This window comes from Rhincodon typus, chromosome 7 (assembly GCF_021869965.1).
Source record: "Rhincodon typus isolate 14 chromosome 7, sRhiTyp1.1, whole genome shotgun sequence".
Lineage (NCBI taxonomy): Eukaryota > Metazoa > Chordata > Chondrichthyes > Orectolobiformes > Rhincodontidae > Rhincodon > Rhincodon typus.
The window spans coordinates 21,712,768-21,732,087 of NC_063338.1; the positions used below are offsets into that span (position 1 = coordinate 21,712,768).

At 40.4% G+C, this 19,320-nt stretch overlaps 1 protein-coding gene across 1 annotated transcript in view; it reads right to left on the bottom strand.

Moving 5' to 3' along the window:
* The window catches only part of iqca1 (IQ motif containing with AAA domain 1), a 152,847-nt gene that overhangs the window by 26,893 nt on the left and 106,634 nt on the right, over positions 1-19,320 (bottom strand). The window contains exons 14-15 of the mRNA XM_048598862.1: positions 18,346-18,453; positions 12,528-12,727 (exon numbers count right to left, since the gene is read on the bottom strand). Coding sequence (XP_048454819.1) covers positions 12,528-12,727; positions 18,346-18,453 — 308 coding nt within the window. The remainder of the gene's footprint in view (positions 1-12,527; positions 12,728-18,345; positions 18,454-19,320) is intronic.

The window sequence follows — 19,320 nt, forward strand, 5'->3', positions numbered from 1 at the left end:
ATGATGCTGCTTGGCCTGCTGTGTTCATCCAGCTCCACACCTTGTTATCTCAGATTCTCCAGCATCTGCAGTTCCTACTATCTCTGATACTACTTTTTAAAATCGTCCACATGGTCCCTCTTCTCCCTGCTGTCCCTACGGTGCAAGCCTCAACCTAATTAACACTTACATTTTTTGTGGTCAATCCTCCATCCTGGGAGCCAGGGAGGATGTTGGCCCAGCAGGAACCATAGACTTCTCCATGGCACCGAGGAGTTCTGATCTCTGAATGGCTGGTGCCTCTTGGCAGCTAAGACTTCCTCATTTGGGGCCCTAAATCCAGTCAAAAGGCATCCAGCCACCAATCAGGTGTCTGATTAAGATCTTGTGGACTTTCACATCCTGACAGATTTTGGGCATTTCTTTCCTCCAATCTCTCATGCTGCTCAAAAATCAGAAGACATCGCCTACTGAGTATATTTAAGACAAGATCAATAGATTTGTAGATAAAAATGACACCATGGGATATGGGAATAGCATGGGAAAGTGCTGTTGAGATAGATGATCATCCATGATCTAGAAAGGTAGCACAGGCTTGAGGGACTGAATGGCCAACTTCTGCTTCCAAGGCTCTTAAATTCTAACCGCCAGTTTATTACAGTTATTAGTTGTTAGTTGTTTTGTATATCGAGCCAAAATATTCATTTTTCTACATGCATTACCATCCAGATTTCTCAATTAACTTCCAACTTGTCACGCCCCTCACTCACCTAACGCTTTCTCTTTTCATAACTTTGTCATATGTCTGCCTCATTACTTTAGATTAACACACTGCACCCTACCCACAGATTATATGTTTCACAGTGACGATTTCCAAATCCAAACTAGTGTTACTTTGGATTTCCCTGTCACAATCATAATGATCAAATTCTGAAACAGTTAGCTCAAAAGCCACTCAGCTGATTTGCATAAACCAGTTAAACTGAGTATTTATGGCATGGATTAAGTTGTACTGCTTGCAATAAGAAATACTCTATTAAAAAAACCCCTTAGAATAACATAAAAGCATAACCTATCAACAACAAAGGAACAGAAAGACCTAATATCACCAAAAGCAAAACACTAATACTAACATAAAGGCAAATCCTGCAGATGCAGGAAAACTTTTACCATGAACTAACTAGTGCAGAATGACAACATCTCCTTGTGTTTGATGCCTAAGGTTAAGGTTGTTTTAATTAACTATCGATATTTTGTATCTGCAAAGACAAACCATGCCTACACTTCTGCCATATTTTGTGAATGGTATGTTAAGACAAACAGCAGTGATAGGTGAACTAACTATCAAAATCAAAAGGTTAGCTGCCATTCAAAAAAAAATTCCACATACCTATTTAAAGCTGTTGCTAAATTCACACTGACTTCTGCTCAACATGCTTTAGTACATCACAAAAAAACATTTTGTTGAATTTCAGGCTAACCTTGGTGAAGAATGTTAGCACTGGCAAGTGAATTTCTTTCTCACTTTGAGCACCAATGTTAAGATCAGGTGTTATTACGTTAGCTGCTGCTCGGACAACCACAGAAGCAAATGTCTCTCTATTCTGCCGACAGCAGTAGAAGACTACTGCTTTGTTTCAAATACATTGATTAATGCCTGTTTTAAAGTCAAAGAATGTGATTCCAATGTGTTAAATATTCACTAAGGTCATCAGGAACTGCATTCAACAGTGTGATAACATCCATTGATCACATGAGCCATTTTGGTGGCCGCCAAATGCGAATTGCTAAACCAGCCAGAGTAATTGTAAAACGAGGGTCAGTTTAAGGACCAATTATGACTTGTGAATTTGTGTTCATCAAGAATTGAGCTGAGATGACTCCAAATTCTAAACAAAACTCTGATTATTGTATTAATCTCAGTACTGAATCCCAGTAAGTATCTTTGATAAAAGAGGCAGGAAACCACGCCAGCACAAATTAATGAGCATTTACACCACAGTGGCAGATATTAGCAAGAATCCATTAGAACCTTCTTCCCTTTGGCTCCATCTCATTGGAATCTGAAACCTCCAATAATGGATTCTGGCTATTTGTGAAGCAGCTGTTAACCTCTTATGTTACAATTAGTGGGGTTCTTGAGGTGCAGAAGTGGAGTCCCCACTTCCTGGGCTGAGTAGCCTAGGTTCAAATCCCACCTACTCCAAAGGTGTATGGGAACATCTCTGAACAGATTGATTAGAAAAGAAGGTTAATTTTTTTTTAAACAGTTACAACTAATGAAATGACTGCTGACGCAGTATCAATTTTAGATTTGTCAGTTTGTTTAATCTTGCAACAATCTAAGTGTTTTGACATTGTTTTAAAAAAAGTGATTCAATTACTCTGGTAAGAGTAATGGACATTACTTATGAAGAAACCATCCAGACAGCCCATTGCATTATTTAGCAGAAATGATGTTATAGTTCTTACCTTACTAATGAGAAAGTATGTCGTAATAGTTAAATAAGAACACTGCTGATAGTTGACACTTAAGATTGATGAATTAGTTCAGTCCGGGTTGATGGAATACAAGTCTGCTGCATTCTATTTGCTGACTATGGAGTTTTCACCTGCCAGTGGACTAGGGCTCATCACAGTTGTGATTTCAAATGTGTCACATCTGACACAGGAATGTTAATAATACTGGCTGCACCACAGTGAATTCTTCTATCCCCAGCCCAAACAGTCTGACCTCAGTAAGATCACATTATGAAGTCTGTACACAAAAAGAAAAACAGAAAAAAAATACAAGACAGAAATAAATGCAATTGAGAAGATAACAACAATAATCTATCCCGCCAAGGAGTTATGGGGCTCGCTGCAGAAGGCCTATCCATACAGTGGTTTCTGGAAGCATTTTCCTTATCTCTGCCTAAGCCATGAGGAGTGTGTGCATTTTGGGCACCTTTATGAAGGAAGTGCTGATGGAACTCTGTCACCTCTTGCAACGAGACCTGCAATCTCAAAGAAGGACAAGGACAGTGGTGCCAGAGGCTGTGATGGTGACCATAACCCCCAACTTCTTTGGGTTGGGTCGTTTTCAGACCTGAGTAAGTGGCTAGTGTAGCATCTCCCAGTTCGCCATCCACTGCAGCATCAGAGAGGTGAAAGGTTTTCTTTTATGCCAAGTTAAGGGAGCTCATTGTGTTCTCTCTGAACAGATGGAAGCAACTGTGTGTGCACCTGACTTTGATAGGACCATGACTTTCCCTGTGTTACAGGGTGCTATCAACCAGAAACATATCTAAATGCTGCGATCTACCACAATACAACAGTTAATACTGGCTGAACATGCAGTCAGTGTGTGACTATTCTAGTGAATCTCAACAATTCTCCCAGACAGTTTCCTGGTCCTTCAATATTTCAGCAACAACATCAAGCGCAGAGACTGCTTGCTAAATGACAGGAACTATATAATAGGCGAGGTGATGGCCTAGTGGTGCTATTGCTGGACTGTTAATCCAGTAAACCCAGGTAATATTCTGGGGATTTGGGTTCAAATCCTACCACGGCAAATGGTGGAATTTGAATTCAATAAAAATCTGGAATTTGGAGTCTAATGATGACCATGAATCCATTGTCAATTGCCTTCTGGTTCACTAGTGTCCTTTAGGGAAGGAAACTACCTGGTCTGGCCTACATGTGACTCCAGATCCACAGCAATGTGATTGACTCTTAAGTGCACTCTGGGCAATTAGGGATGGGTAATAAATGCTGGCCTAGCCAGTGACGTCCTCATCCCATGAATGAATTAAAAAAAGGCTTGCACATAGCTTCCCTTTCATGACGATTGGATGCCTTTTAATTTGAATTGTAGTCATGGCTGTAATGTTGATGTTTGGCTCATGACTCAGCTTGGCAACCCAATCTCACGTGGCTTAGTACGTATAATACGAGCCATGCTGGTACACAAAACAGCACAGAGCAAATCAGTGGAATGAGCATGCAGCAGCTTTTTAGCTCTCACAAAAGGCTTTGGTGTGGTTCATGGTGGGCTGCTGTATCCTCCACAAACAGGTCATTATGAGGGCACAGCTCATGCCACTACAGAGCTCAGAAGCAGGAAGAGGAGAGAATGTACAAAAGATACTGAAGAACAAATTGGTTAGAAAATTACAGAGGAGATGCATGAATTCTATGGTAGCTATAATGGGAGACATAGAAACATAGAAGATAGGAGCAGGAGGAGGCCATTCGGCCCTTCGAGCCTGTTCCGCCATCCTTCACAATCATGGCTGATTATCCAACTCAATAGCCTATTCCTGCTTTCTCCCCATAACCTTTGATCCCATTCACCCCAAGTGCTATATCTAGCCATCTCTACAATAAATTCAATGTTTTGGCATCAACTGATTCCTTTGGTAATGAATTCCGCAGGCTCACCACTCTTGGGTGACTTTAATGATCTGAATCAAAGGCTGGTACAGTAGTAGTGTAAAGGGCAGAGAGGAACACAAGTTCCAGGAATATGTTCAGGAGAATTTTCTACAGCGATATGGTTTCCAGTTTGCTGAACACTGGTTCTTGGGATTGAGGGTAGAAAAACAAGATCAGTGTAAGTAGGGGAACATTTAGGGAATAGTGATCATTATAACATAAGATTTAGACTGTTTATGGAAAAAGAACAAAGAATAATACTGAGAAAGAATAAGTAACTGGAATGAAACCTACTTCAAAGGGCTCAGAATGGACTTAGGACTGAAAACCGGAATCAGCGATTGGTGTGAAAAACAGGAACTGAAAAATGTGTTAAATTTAATTGGAAATCACTGAGGCACATTCCAGATGTATGCCTGCAAGGATGAATGGTGGGGCAAACAAATTCATAGTTTCCTGGATGACAAAATACACAAATTAAGATAAAGAAAAAAAAAGTGTTATGACAGATGTACTATGGATAATACAATTGGAAACATAGCAGGTCAGGCAGCGTCAGAGGAGCAGGAAAGTTGACATTTCGGGTCAGGAGCCTTCATCAGGACAGGGGAGGGGGAAGAGAGCTGGAAAACAAATAGAGGGAGGAGGGATGGCGTTGGGGTAAGGTAGGTGGGATGGTAATAGGTGGATGCAGGTAGAGGTAGTGGGGATTGGTCAGTGGGAAGGGTGGGGCGGATAGGTGGGAAAGAAGATGGACGGATTGTGTCAGGTCAGGGAAGTGGGGTTGAGAAGGTTGGTTGGCCATGGAATGAAGCCAGGGGTGGGGACAAACTCCATGAACTGAAATGACCTCCTCATGTGCTCTAACCATTCCATAATTCTCTGTCATAATTACACTTTAAATGAAAGAAACTAGGTGTTACGGAACAGCCAAGGGATACAAAGTTTAGGTGAGACAATAAAAGTTGAACATGAAGTGGTGAGATTTAAACAGCACATCTCAATCGCTCCTATGCAGGAAAGATTAATTTAAAACAAAAAAACAGGTAATGCAATACCAGGTTTTTCGAGTGGGAAGTATGAAATATAAAATTTGCAGTGTAATGGTGAGTATTTAAAACCTAACAAGGTCTCAGAGCAATGCACAAAGAAGCTTTTCAAAACATTGGTTTAGTTCAGTGTTCCCAAAATAGTGATTGAACATCACATGATCGTACAGCTTAGATTCCACAACCCACTCAAGAAAATGATTCACTGGGTTGGATTTTCCCATTTGCAGTTAACGTGTGGTGGTGAGTGAGTTGAATGGCATCAATTCCACTGCAACCTGATCTTCTGCTTTTCACCTCCTTAACTATGTAGCTAGCATGTTGGGCAGGTTATTCATTGAATCCTGTGGTGGCCAAAATGAAATTGCCCACCGCTGTTGGACGTTTCTCACTTTTACATCTCAAGTACCATATTTAAAGCCCAGCTGCACAGTCCCTTGGGATGCCTAAAACCAGGAATGACCCCTTTACTGTTGTGCTCATCACAAAACTGTGAAGACACAGAAGAAAGCCAAGGCAAGCTTCCTTGTGCAGTATCTTCAGGTTGTGGTGGACAGGGCAACAGTCAGAAGGTCAGTCCTTTTTCTAGCTGACTGTAAACAGTCAACATTTTGAGAGCAGCATGACTCTTCTTTGAGCCACTGTAGCTGCGGTGGTTGAAATGAGATGAAACTGCAGTCAAAGGAGAACAGGACACAGGCCTTTCAGCTGAACTGGAAAGTCAAGCATCTTGAAATCAACAGCTCACTGATATTAGTGCTAGTGGTATCACCCAACGTAACAACTACAGCATCCCATCGCCTACTTTTCATGCAACTCAACGACTGATTTTTTTTTTAACTTTTATCTTCTTTGAACTCACCTCTCACATCTAACTTGTGTGTATGCATGTAGTGTTATTATTTCCTCTCACATGTAGTAACTAATAATCTCATTTCTGTATTAACTCAAGGAAACCTGGCTCCTTTGAAGACATAACTTCATTTGGCAGGGAGAAAGCCACCTACAAGGGTAGGGATCCTTTTTCAAATTAACCTTGTTCTGCTCAGATGAGCGGTTGGGTGAGACAAAAACAGAAGTTGTTGGAAAAGCTCAGCAGGTCTGGCAGCATCCGTGAAAAGAAATCACAGTTAACTTTTCAGGTCCAGTGACCCTTCCTCAGAACTCTGTAACTTTTTTGGACTGTGTTTGAGAGTGAATGTGTGAGTGAGTGAAGTGGGATTCATTATTTAGTGTTTTTAAACAAAAAAAAATCATCTCTCATAAACAAAATCCTGAAAGCCTGACACTGGACATTTTCTTAACTAAACACTCAGGGGGATAAAACAAATACACACACACACCATCCCTTGCTGATCATAGGTGCAAGGAGGTGTCACAAATTCAAAGGAGGACTCTTTACACTTTTACTAGCCAATTAACAAACTTGTCCCTTGTAATCAAACAGGCCACCGTGCTAGGACAACCTTTTTGCAAGTGAATCCAAAAACTTGACACAGGATTGTTAGTGTGGTGGGCTGTTATATAGTGGAGGTTTGGAAGATGAGGTAGTACGTGGCCTAGTGATATTACTGCTAGACTATTAATCCAAAGACCCAGGTGTATTCTGGAGACCCGTGTTAGAATTCCACCATGGCAGATGGTGGAATTTGAATTCAGCAATAATCTGGAAATAAGACTCTAAGAATGACCCATGAAACCATTGTTAATTACCAAAGAAAAAACCCATTTGGTTCACTGATGTCCTTGAGGGAAGGAAATCTGTCGTCCTTACCTGGTCTGGCCTACATGTGACTCTCGACCCACAACAATGTGGCTGACTCTTAACTGCACTCTGGGCAGTTAGGGATGCGTAATAAATGCTGGTTCAGCCAATAACACCCATAACCCATGAATAAATTTGAAAAAAAAAACAAACTACTGCAGAAAGGTTACTGTTGGCCATTTCAGTAGACGAATATTTGATTCCTACATATAATATTTCTTTCTTTGGTATTTTAGCAAAAATCTGTACCTGTTTTAAAAATGATGGCTCGATCTCTCTGTTAAAGCACAGGATAAATACTATTAGACAAATTTTGTTTGCCAATACCACCAGAAATAAATGAATTAATTTGATATATTGATGGTAGCGTCACTAACATTGCAAATCCAGGACACATACTGAATAGATACCATTAGCTTTTAAATTTACACTAAAAAATCCATCTGAAGCCAGTATGGGGTAGATTCTTAACTTGCTGATCAGCTGATTATGATAGAAGAACCCAGTTTTCACTCTCAATAAAATTAATGCAACTTAAAATTGTGCGATTTCAAAGTAATTTCTAGGGGCAACTGGATTCCAGACAACAGATTGAAAATCTATCCATATGTGTTCAGTGTAAAGAACATTGTCAGCTAATGGCTCATTCAGTAAATGCACTGTTTAGAACTGAGCCATATCATTCAAGAAGTTTTAATTCCCATTCAAGTTAAATCAGCTGATTTCAATCATCTATAATGAAGGTGTTTAAAACAAGTCTCAGTGGCTCCAGGGAGGGGAAACTAACCATGTGTTCTCTTCCTAATTGCATCTGATAAACCCAGGAGAAAAATATCGTGAGTTAAAGGTTATTGGGCAAGATGAGAATGTGAACTTGAAGCCACAATCAGATCTGCCATCTTATTGAATGATGGAGCAGGTTCAGGAAGGAGATTAGCCTAATCCTGCTCCTAGTTTCAATGTTCATGTATGCATTTGGACACAAGATAAGGATTTTGTTAAGTTCTCCTGTAATAACCACCATCCATTCACTCCACAAATAAAAGAAAGACCTGCAATTCAAAACTACCAGACATCACAAAACACTTTCTAGCCAATGAAATAGTTCTGGAGTGCAGTCACTGTTATGTGGAAAATGAGGCAGCAGATCTACCAAAAGCAACAACATAATATTGACTAGATATTCAATTTGTGTGATGTTACATTAAGTAATAGATGTATTTCAGCACGATTGTTTAGGTCAAATGCTCTTATTTGAAATAGTGCCACAGATCTTTTATATCCATGTCAGAGTACAGCTACAGAGTGCTTCAGTTTACTATCACATTCAAAACGAATAACAAGTGAACGTTCTTTCTGTATTGCACTGGAATGTCAACACTTATTTTTGTACTCAATTCCAGGAGTAGTACTTGAATCTAAAACCTTGAGACTCAAAGTAACAGTTCCACCCACGGAGTCATGGCAGATACTCAAACATAAATATTCAACAAAGACCCATGCTTAGGTTCATCGATCTTTGTGCAAATTTCTCTGGCTCCTTTATTCGCAAAGGAGTCTGAGGGATTCCCAGAAATAAGAGTCATATAAGCAATTTCTTGTATATTTTTAATAAGTCCTTTTTAAAACCTCTTGACTCAACACCATTCCACATTTCTTCTGGAATGTTCTAATTGCAGCTGTTAAAGAAATTCACTGCACTGCATCCCTCTGGGACATTTTGAGCAGGTAGAGTTGGGCAAGTTGGGACACTCCTCCTATTTATGACACTAACTTCCATATTCTGATAAATATTTTAGAGGTCCAGTGCTAATGTGTGTTAGCAAATGAGTGGGCGTATGGATAAGTGGATGAATGGATGAGTGAGAGGAGAGATGTGAGTGAGGTGAGTAGGTGCATTGATGGGTGAGGGTTGGTAGGAAGGTGAGTGAGTGAGATAGGTAGGTGAGTGGGCGGGTGAGATTGGTTAGGGGAACAATTGAGTCGGGGTTAGTGAAATCAAATGGTAATTTGTTAAGGTCAGGGATGGGGTAGAAATATAAAAACAGATAGCAAGATTTTCGATAGATACATCAAAGTAGAGTCAAATTCATTGTTCATCCTGTATAAAGCGAGTCTGGAGAATTAATGGAAAATAAGAAGGTGGCAGATGAACTGAATAGGTATTTTGCATCAGTCTTCATTGTAGATGTTACAAGTTATATCCCAAATATACTTGCAAATTAGGAAATGAAAGTGAACGTTGAACTCAGGAAGATTGAAATCTCCAGGGAAGTGTTGGAGTTGCAGGCTGACATGTCATAGAATCCCTAAAGTGCAGATAGAGGTGATTTGGCCCGTCAAATCTTCACCAACCCTCTGAACAGCATCTTGCTCAGACCCAGCCACCAACCCTATCCCCATGACCCCGCATTTCCCATTGCCAACCCACTTTGCCTGAAAATCTCTGTACACTATGGGCAATTTCAGCATGGCCAATCCACCTAATGTGCACATCTTTGGACTGTAGGAGGAAACCAGGGCACCCAGCAGAAACCCACCCAGACACAGGAAGAACATGCAAACTCCACATAGACAGTTGCACAAGGCTAGAATTGAACTTAGGTCCCTGGTGCTGTGAGGCAGCAGTGCTAACCACTGAGCCACCATGCACTAACCCTTGGTCCTGGTCGATTTCATCCTAAGGTCTTAAAATAAGTGGTTTGTGATATAGTTGAAGCATTGATTTTAATTTTCCAAAATTTCCTAGATTGGTGAAAGTTATATCCCACGTTATATCCCATTAGTTTGAAGACTGCAAAATATAATTATTTTCTCCAAAAAAGGAGGGAAACAGAAAACAGTAAACTACAGGTCAATTAGCTTAACATTAGTCATAGGGAAGATATTTGAAGCCTTTATTAAAGACGTCATAAAGGGCACTTATAAAAGTTCAAGGTAATCAAGTAGAGTCAAGAGACAACAAGGTGCAGGGCTGGATGAACACAGCAGGCCAAGCAGCATCATAGGAGCAGAGAGGCTGACGTTTCGGGCCTAGACCCTTCATGAAGGGTCTAGGCCCGAAACGTCAGCCTCTCTGCTCCTATGATGCTGCTTGGCCTGCTGTGTTCATCCAGCCCTGCACCTTGTTGTCTCGGATTCTCCAGCATCTGCAGTTCCTACTATCTCCAAGTAGAGTCAACATGATTTTATGAAAGTAAATCGTGTTTAACCAATTTATCAGAGTCTTTTGAGTAAGCAATGTGCTGCGGATAAGGGGGAACTAATGATTGTATGGTACTTGATTTTCAGAAGGTATTTGTTAAACTGCCACAAAGGCTTTTGAATGTTGTTATTGATTAGACAAAAGCTCATGGTGTGGGGTAACATAATGGTATGGACAGAAGATTGGCTGGCTAACAGAAAAATGAAATATAGGCACAACTGGGTAATTTTCCGGTTGGTAAGATGTAGTGAGTGGTGTGACATCAACATCAGTGCTGCGACCTCAACTTCTCACAATATATATGAATGAATTGGTTGATTGCACCGAAGGCATGGCTGATACATTTGCTGATGAGACAAAGATGGATAGGAAAGTTATAAAAGAGGACAAAAGGAGACTACAAAGAATACAAAGGTAGGTTAAGTGAGTGGAAAATCAATGACATATAATATGGAAAAATGGGAAATTGTCTATTTTGAAGAAACAAGAAGCATATTATATAAATGGTGAAAGATAGTAGAATTCTGAGTTGCAGAGGGATCGGGGTGTCTTAGTACAGGAGTTGCAAAAGGCTAGAATGCAAGTATAGCAGTTGTTAGAACGGCTAATAGCATGTGAGAGTTTATTGTGAGGGGATTTGAATACAAAAGTACAAGAGGTTCTAACTCAGTTATGCAAGACTTTGTTGAGACCATATCTTGAGTACAGTGTACAGTATTAGTTTGTCTTAAGATAACATATAATGCCTTGTAAGCAGTTCAGAAAAGGTTAGTTAGACTAATTCCAGGAATTTGCAGGATAGGCTAGGTTTGTATTTGCTGGAGTTTAGAAGACATACAAAGGGATCTTGAAAGGGTCAAGAGGATGCATCCAATTGTGGAAGAATATAGGGGTCACTGTTACAAAATAAGGGGTCACACGTTTTTCACAGAGATGAAGTGAAATATTTTTTCTCATGGGGTTGAGAGTCTGCGGAAGTCCCTTCCTCAAAAGGTGGTGGAAGCAGAGTCTTTGCATATTTTTTAGCAGAGGTAGATGCATTCTAAGTAACAAGGAGATAGGCGGTAATGTGGAGTTGAAGTTATAATCAGATAAGTGTGATCTTATCGAATGGTACAGCAGGCTCAAGGGGTTGAGTGGTCTACTCCTTCTCATTCATACAATTGTATGTTTATTTGGGAGATAGTCAAGTTGGGTCAATGTGTAGTCAGGTGGTTGGAAGTCTGGGTTGGGTTTGGTCAAGAGGTTTAGTTTGGATGTTTCAGGAGCATAGTCGAGTTTTTGGGGTTGTCCTTGGGTTGAGAGTGAGAGGTTGTCAACGACGGGGGGATACTTAGGTGGGTATGAGTCAGTTGTTAAATTACCCAAGTGTTAAAATGTCTACTATTTCTCAGGTAGCTATTTGGTAAATATTGTGGAACTGTGCTGAGTCTCCAACTCATGATTCTTCCTGAACAATGCTCATTATAGGTCCAAGTGCTAGGGCTCTGCAACTTGATTGATCTCTGATGATCCGGATTTGGGCCAATAAAGTTTGGTAATCAGATTTTTTTGTTTATTCAGAGTCTGCATTGGAGAATACATGCTGCAAGCACAGCATCTAGAAGTTCATAGTTTGCTCTATTTGAAATATTTGCTATTCCATTTTCACTTTGTTGTCAATGCTAACCTTTTCATTTTGGGAAACTGTCTTTTGGAATTTGGGATAGTGGACTGTTTTAATATTTGCATTAAGACTTTGCAACGGTGGGGTCCTCAAATGTGAACAATGCGGTGGGAAGCGCTGGAAGACAGCTGGTACTTTGGAATTATATCACAGCAGTTGTAAGTTTCTTATGGAGACAAAAGGAAAGGAGTGGAAAGAAATGGCAATCATGTGAAACATATCATTGAGACAGAGGAAAATTATCCCATCAGGAATCACTACTGCATGAATACAGGATCCAAGAGATTCAAACATGGAGTAGTTATTTGAGGCGTTGCACCACAATTAAGGTTTTGACAAAACTAACCACACTTGAAAATGCAGCGACACCGAAGTCTTTCAACATAACAGCTGTATATAATTTATGTGTTTAATATAATCAATTTGTGCTATCAGACAGTCTACCTTGAATACCATATGGATCATCATTTTGAGGCCAATCTTGCCCGGATATTTTCCTGCAGTGTTATGTGGTGACAAATTAAAAAGGTTGGCTCCTGTTTCCGTACAGAGAGCATGGACCAGCATTTTCTTTCCGACTCCAGATGGTCCTGCCAACAGCAAAGACTTCACCAATGGAGCTTTCTCATGGACAGCTTGAGAACCTGCAACAGGAATACAGGGAATCAATCCGGGACACTGAATCCCACAGGAATTTACTTATGATACAAGACCATATCCTGCTATTTAAAAATACTTCTATTCAGTTTCATCACATTTTACATTTGAAGATACATTTGGTGTTCCGGAAAGCAGAAAGTTGAAAAAGATTATCATTTTATAGGGTAGTTGATAAGAATCTGTACCACTGGTGGGTGAAATCTGGAACAAGAGACCATAATCTTCAAAGTGGAACACAACTGAAATCAGAAGCACATAGGTCAGTAAAATCAGGAACTTCTCACAAGAGATAATATATGCTTTGACCATTCACAGCTTTTCAAGACTAAGATTAATTGATAGTTGATGAATTTATACAAGACTGCAACTATAGCACAGATAAATAATCAATACAGTTTGGTTGCCTTAATATAGAAGCAATGTTAAAGCCATTGAAATGAACTGTAGATTCCCCAGGATGAAGTAGGGATAGGAAACAAATTAGTGTACCTAGTCCACTTTCTGTAAAGAAGAGAAGGTTGATCAGAGATGTAAGAAAGTTTTTACAACATTATGAAGTGCTTGATAAACAAACTAACAAAAGGTTGTCATGTACTGCATCCCACCTGATGAATCAGTACTCCTCCAAGGTAAATAGCACTTGGAGGAAGCACTAAGGTTGAAAAGTAAACAGTGTACTCTGGAGGTTGGGGACTTCAAAGTCTCTTCTATGTTGTGTACACATACAGAGTTGTGTAATTTTTCACTCAATTATGGAGTCATGGGGCTGGGTTGTGTGCTCCCGTTTGATGGTTTTGGAAATATAATTGGTAATTTTGTCTGCCATCTTGGGCCTATTAACCTATTAGTAGCCATATATGGGGAATGTGATGGCCATGGGGGTGGGGTGGGGTGGGGTGGGGTGGGGGTGGGGGTGGGGGTGGGGGGGGAAGTTGGGGGAGGTTGCACAGTTAACATCCTTTACACTGCCTGTAGATCCATCTGAGGCATTCCACCCTCTCAAAGATAATTTTTTCTTTAATCCCTACCCTGCTCTGGAACCTCAGTCCTCCACCCCAACCACTCAGAACCCAATTACAGGCCTCCTTGGTTTGGTGGGAATGCCTGTAGTCCCAATGATGGTCAGCTGGAAATTACTCATGTTACAGAATGCCAGCCATCAGTTTAGCTGACAGCTCTTAAAGGCAGGGCTTTCTCCTGAGAGAGGGAAGAAGTCTTATCTTAAAGCAGTTAATACTGCTACCAAGTCAGGATTATGGGGGAGTTCTCTTTCCCTGCAAGCCCCAGCTCCCAAGTTTTTACTGTCCCCTAGAAGCTGAAGGTCTTGATCTCCATCTTATATTTTTGTCCACACTCCTATCTTCATCAAAAGATCTTGTCAGTTGATTAAAGTGTTTCAGAGTTCAAATGAACGCACGCTGAATTAACTTTACAATGATACAGTATTGCCACGGAACTGCACATCTATTAAAATTTTGTACCGTGGTGGACTAAATCTATATATAGTACACTAGAGCCTGCAGCACGACTCATCAGAATGCTTTGGGACTTCACATAACACTACTTCTCGAATCTCAGCTCTGATAGCCGTTCGCACACCACAATTGGATTTGATGAGGAAAAGTAACCATTGCCAACAATGTAATTGGGAGACAATGCAATTAGCTATGGTTGTGGTGTCCTGAAATAATGTTAAGTGGGGGTTTTTGCATCTTCTTAATGCTTCATGTAACTTTTTAATTATTGACATCTTATCTTTAAAAGTGTTCCATTGTTGGAAAGACTTGGCAACTTCCAGACTAAACATGAAGTAAAACGTCAGGCATCTCAGATACTTACAAAAACAAAGTTGCTGGAAAAGCTCAGCAGGTCTGGCAGCATCTGTGGAGGAAAAAACAGGAGTTAACGTTTCAGGTCCAGTGATCCTTCCTCAGAACCAGACCCGAAATGTTAACTCCTGTTTTTCCCTTCACAGATGCTGCCAGACCTGCTGAGCTTTTCCAGCAACTTTGTTTTTGTTCCTGATTTACAGCATCTGCAGTTCTTTCAGCTTATATCTCAGATACTTAATTGGCTTTTGAAACATAACAATCAATGAGCATGAGAAGTTTTGGCTTCTTCCGTTTGAGATCGTTGGCATTCCCACTGGAAATAGCAGGAAGTCCAACCTTGAACTCTGAATGATTTAGTAACATGGTCTTTTCCCAGGCCACTGTGTCTCCCAAGTGGGTTAATCTGCATTGCTGCATAATTGAAACATAAATTTCCTGTTCTTGTGATAAACTGGTTTACCCTAGCAAATATTTATTGAATGCTCAGCAAACAACAGTCCCATTAAATAAAACACTTTTATTAATAAAGTGAGGTTAAAACAGAATGAAATTCCCTTTGCTTAAAAATCTAAGATTACCTGGAGTGACACATACCAGTGACAAAGTGTGTTTTATGTTGGATAGTGCTGAACTTCTTAATTTTGTTGGAACTATCTTCCAGAGAAGTCAAGTGTATTTCATCACACCATTGATTTGTGGCTTGAAATAGGTGGGTAGGCTTTGGTGATTCAGGAAGTAAGTTGTTCACCACAGAATTCCTATCGTCTGACATGTTGTTAAAGCCACAGCAATTAAATGCAGATCCAGCTTAGCTTGTGGTCAGTGATAAACACCAGGACGTTGATGCTGATGATAGTGCTGTTCAATGTTAGGGGAAGGTGGTTGGATTCTCTCTTGTTGGGGATGATCATTATCTTTTGTAGTGTGAATGTTATTTCCATTCATCAGTCCAAGCTTTGATGTTATCTATGTCTTGCTGTGTGTGGGCATGGACTGTTTCAGTATTTGAGTTATACTGGACAGTGTGCAATCATTCCCATTTTACTAATCAAGTGCATTTCAGTTTTCCAATTCCACAGTTTGTTCAAATTCTCTCTTCCTTCTACCACACTAATACCATACCTTTTGGATTACCTGCAGGTATTTTTTCAATTTCTGCTAACCAGCTTCGACTCCATGGAATGTTCTCTCCCCTCACATTTTATTCTCTATTCATGTCTCTTTTGTTACACGTGACTTTTCTGCCTCAGTTTTTGCAGTTACATGACAAGCTATGTCACTCTACACACTTTCTCATGGCCGCTCATACTTTTCATTCAAAACTATAGTACTTCTATGAATGAAATTTTGTTGATTTTAAAATTCTCATCCTTGATGTAGCACGATTTGTGACTCCTCAGACACTGAAGGAGGCCATGCCCAAATGCAGTAAGGCTTGGGCAATATCCAGTTTTGGCTGACAAGCGGCAAGTAATATTTGCACCAGACAAGTACTAGGCAATGACCATCTCTAACAAGAGAAAATCTGACAACTGCCCCTTGACATTCAATGATGTTACCATCACTGAATCCCCCATGATTAACATTATGCGGATTACCCTTGACCAGAAATTCACTGGACACAGCACATAAACACAGTGGCTAGATGAGCAGGTCAGAGGCTTAGGAATACTGTGGTGAGTGACTCACCTGTGACTCCCTAAGCCTGTCCATCATTTACAAGGTATAAGTCAAAAGTGAGATGGAATACTCACCTCTTGCCTGGAGGGGTCCAGCTCTGATAACACTCAAGAAGCTTGACACCATCCAGGACCAAGCAGCTCCACACCCACAAGCATCCTCTTCCTCCATCACCCACACTTAGTGACAGCATTGTGTACCATGCACAAGGTGCACTTCAGAAATTCACCAAAGATCATTAGATAGCACCTTCCATACCCATGACCACTTCTATCTACATGAACAAGGGCAGCAGATGCATTGGAACACCACCACCTGCAGGTTCCCCTCCAAGCCACTCACCATTTCTGACTTGGAAATAGATCACCATTCCTTCACTGTCACTGTGTCAAAATCCTAGAATTCCCTCCCTAAGGGCTTTGTGAACCTACAGCATGTGGACTGCAGCAGTTCAAGAAGGTAGCTCATCACCACCTTGTCTAGGGCAAAAGGGGATAGGCAGTACATGCTGGCCAGCCAGCAATGTCAATGTCCCATTAGTGAATAAAATTTAAAAAAAAATCCATCAACTACAGTTTTGCCCATTCACCTAGTCTATCAATATCCCTTTATAATTTCTGGCTATCATCTACACTGTCTGCAGTGCCATGTAACTTTTGTCATCAGTACTGTTCACTGCTGTCTGTTGAGCATGCTCAACTGCTTTCTGAAAACGTCAACTACCAACTAAATGGAAATAAGCTTTTCAATTTGCACCTGTATCACTAGATTTCCCAAGAAAATTAGAGGAAAAATTGTCCTTGAAAAAGCTAACCCTGTTTTCACAGCTCACAAAGTGATCCTAGCTGTATAAAGATATCACCATTTTGAAGCATCCAGAGAGAATGGAAAGAGTGGAATTTTTTTTTGAAAAGGTGCACTGTTTTCCTTGCTTCACTGATCAAGCATAATGGTTGACTGTTCCTTATTTAATTAAGAACAGATAACAAATAGTGATCTGGAGAATGAAACTGATATTCATACCCCCTGCTGCACCTTTACTGCAACTCAATACTGAGTGACTCTCAAAAATGAAGATTGACAATTTGACATGCATAAGAGGCCAGGTTGTGAAATGTTGAACATATTAGGTAACACTATTCTGTAGAGTTGGCATAGACTCTAGATCAAAAGACACCTTCTGTGCTGTAAGGACTCTATAACTCTTAATTTTAGTTTTGTTCCGTGTGGAAGCCTCTGACCAAAGTGTCAGATATGGCTCAATTGGAAGCACTCTTCACTCTGAGTCAGAACATTTCAGGTTTAAGTCTCATTCTAGCATTTGAGCACAAAAATCAAGGCTGATATTCCAGTATAGTACTGAGGGAGTGCTGCACAGCCAGAGTGCCATATTTCAGATGAGACCTTCACTGCCCTTTCAGGTGGGTATAAAATATGCAATGGAACTATTTCGAAGAACAGCAGGGGAGTTATTCCTGTGTCCTGACCAATTATCCATCATTGACCATCTATCACCCCTCCCAAAAAAAATTATCTAGTCATTTTCACATTGTTGTTTATGAAGGTTACTACTTACAAATTAGAATCATAGAATCCCTACAGAGTGGAAGCAGGTCATTTGGTCCATTGAGTCCACGCCAACCCTTCTGAAGAACATCCCACCCAGACCCAGCCACCTTCCCTACAACCCTGGAGATCCCACAGCTAATCCACCTAACCTACACATCTTTGAACAGTGGGAAGAAACCGGAGCACTCAGAAGAAGCCCACACAGACATGGGGAGAGTGCGCAAACTTCACGCAGGCAGTCGCCCTAGAGTGGAATTACACCCAGGTTGCAGGTTGTGAGGCAGCAGTGCTAATCACTGAGCCACCACGCCACACACTGTGCTGCATTTCCTACATTCTAACAGTGACTAACCCACAGAAAGACGTAATTGGCAGTAAAGCACTTTGAGAGGACCAGTGACTTTGAAAGGTGTTGCAAGACCTCTTTTTCTTCCTTTTCGACAGATTAGAAACATTGATGGAAGTTTTCTCTACTTAAGAATGGAGTAAATTGTACTTAATTCTCATTTCCAGGCTCTTACCCAATGGCAGAATCCCATAGAGTGCAATCAGCTGCCTCACATCTAACAGAGAAGGCATTGGTTCAATATCAGTTTGCCGCAGTGTGGTTCCCAGGTAGTTGTACTCACCTGTGTAAGAAAAGAGAAGGTAATCAAACATAAAAACAATCAAGTCAATCAAATCCTTTTTTTTGGTTTTTATGAGGGTATTAATCTCCACTAAAGTTCTTAGTTGAGAGATTTTGTGGTTTTGTTTAGTAGTATATTTAGACCTGGGTTAAAGTTTAGTTCACATTGATGGAATAAACATCTCTTTCTCTGTTGGCTCTTGAGATAGCAAAATTAAGTAACATTCTCAGGTAAACGGAAATAACTTGATTGTATCTGGAATTTTGTTCTTCTTGAAGACAGCAACACAAAGAGAGATTTATTCTGTATCAGACCAACATGTACTTGAACTGAGAATTCTTGATTCGATAGAATCAAAATGGTTTTAGTCTCTGCTGACTCAAAATGGAACCTGTCAGTGTATTTGTTGCATAATTATAGAGATATCTTTACATTGCATTTAAGCAGCAATACATCTGTCTTGGGTACACTTTCTAGGGCCTTGGAGAGGAAATTTCTCATATAACTAAGCTATACCGTGTTTTGAAATACATGTTGCTGAAAATATTGAGTGATTTAAAAAAAAGGATAAGGTATTCATCACCTCTATGAATATCAGTCATCTGTATAGTACAATAAACACAAAATCCAGATAAAGTATTTTGATCATGTTATTAAGATGTGATTTTTCTCGGGGAGCAACAAGAGTTGCAAATAATCTGCTTCTGGTAGTGAAGCATTACACTATTACAAAGATAGTAGGAACTGCAGATGCTGGAGAATCTGAGATAACAAGGTGTAGAGCTGGATGAACACAGCAGGCCAAGCAGCATCAGAGGAGCAGGAAAGCTGACGTTTCGGGCCTAGACCCTTCCTCAGAAAATGAAG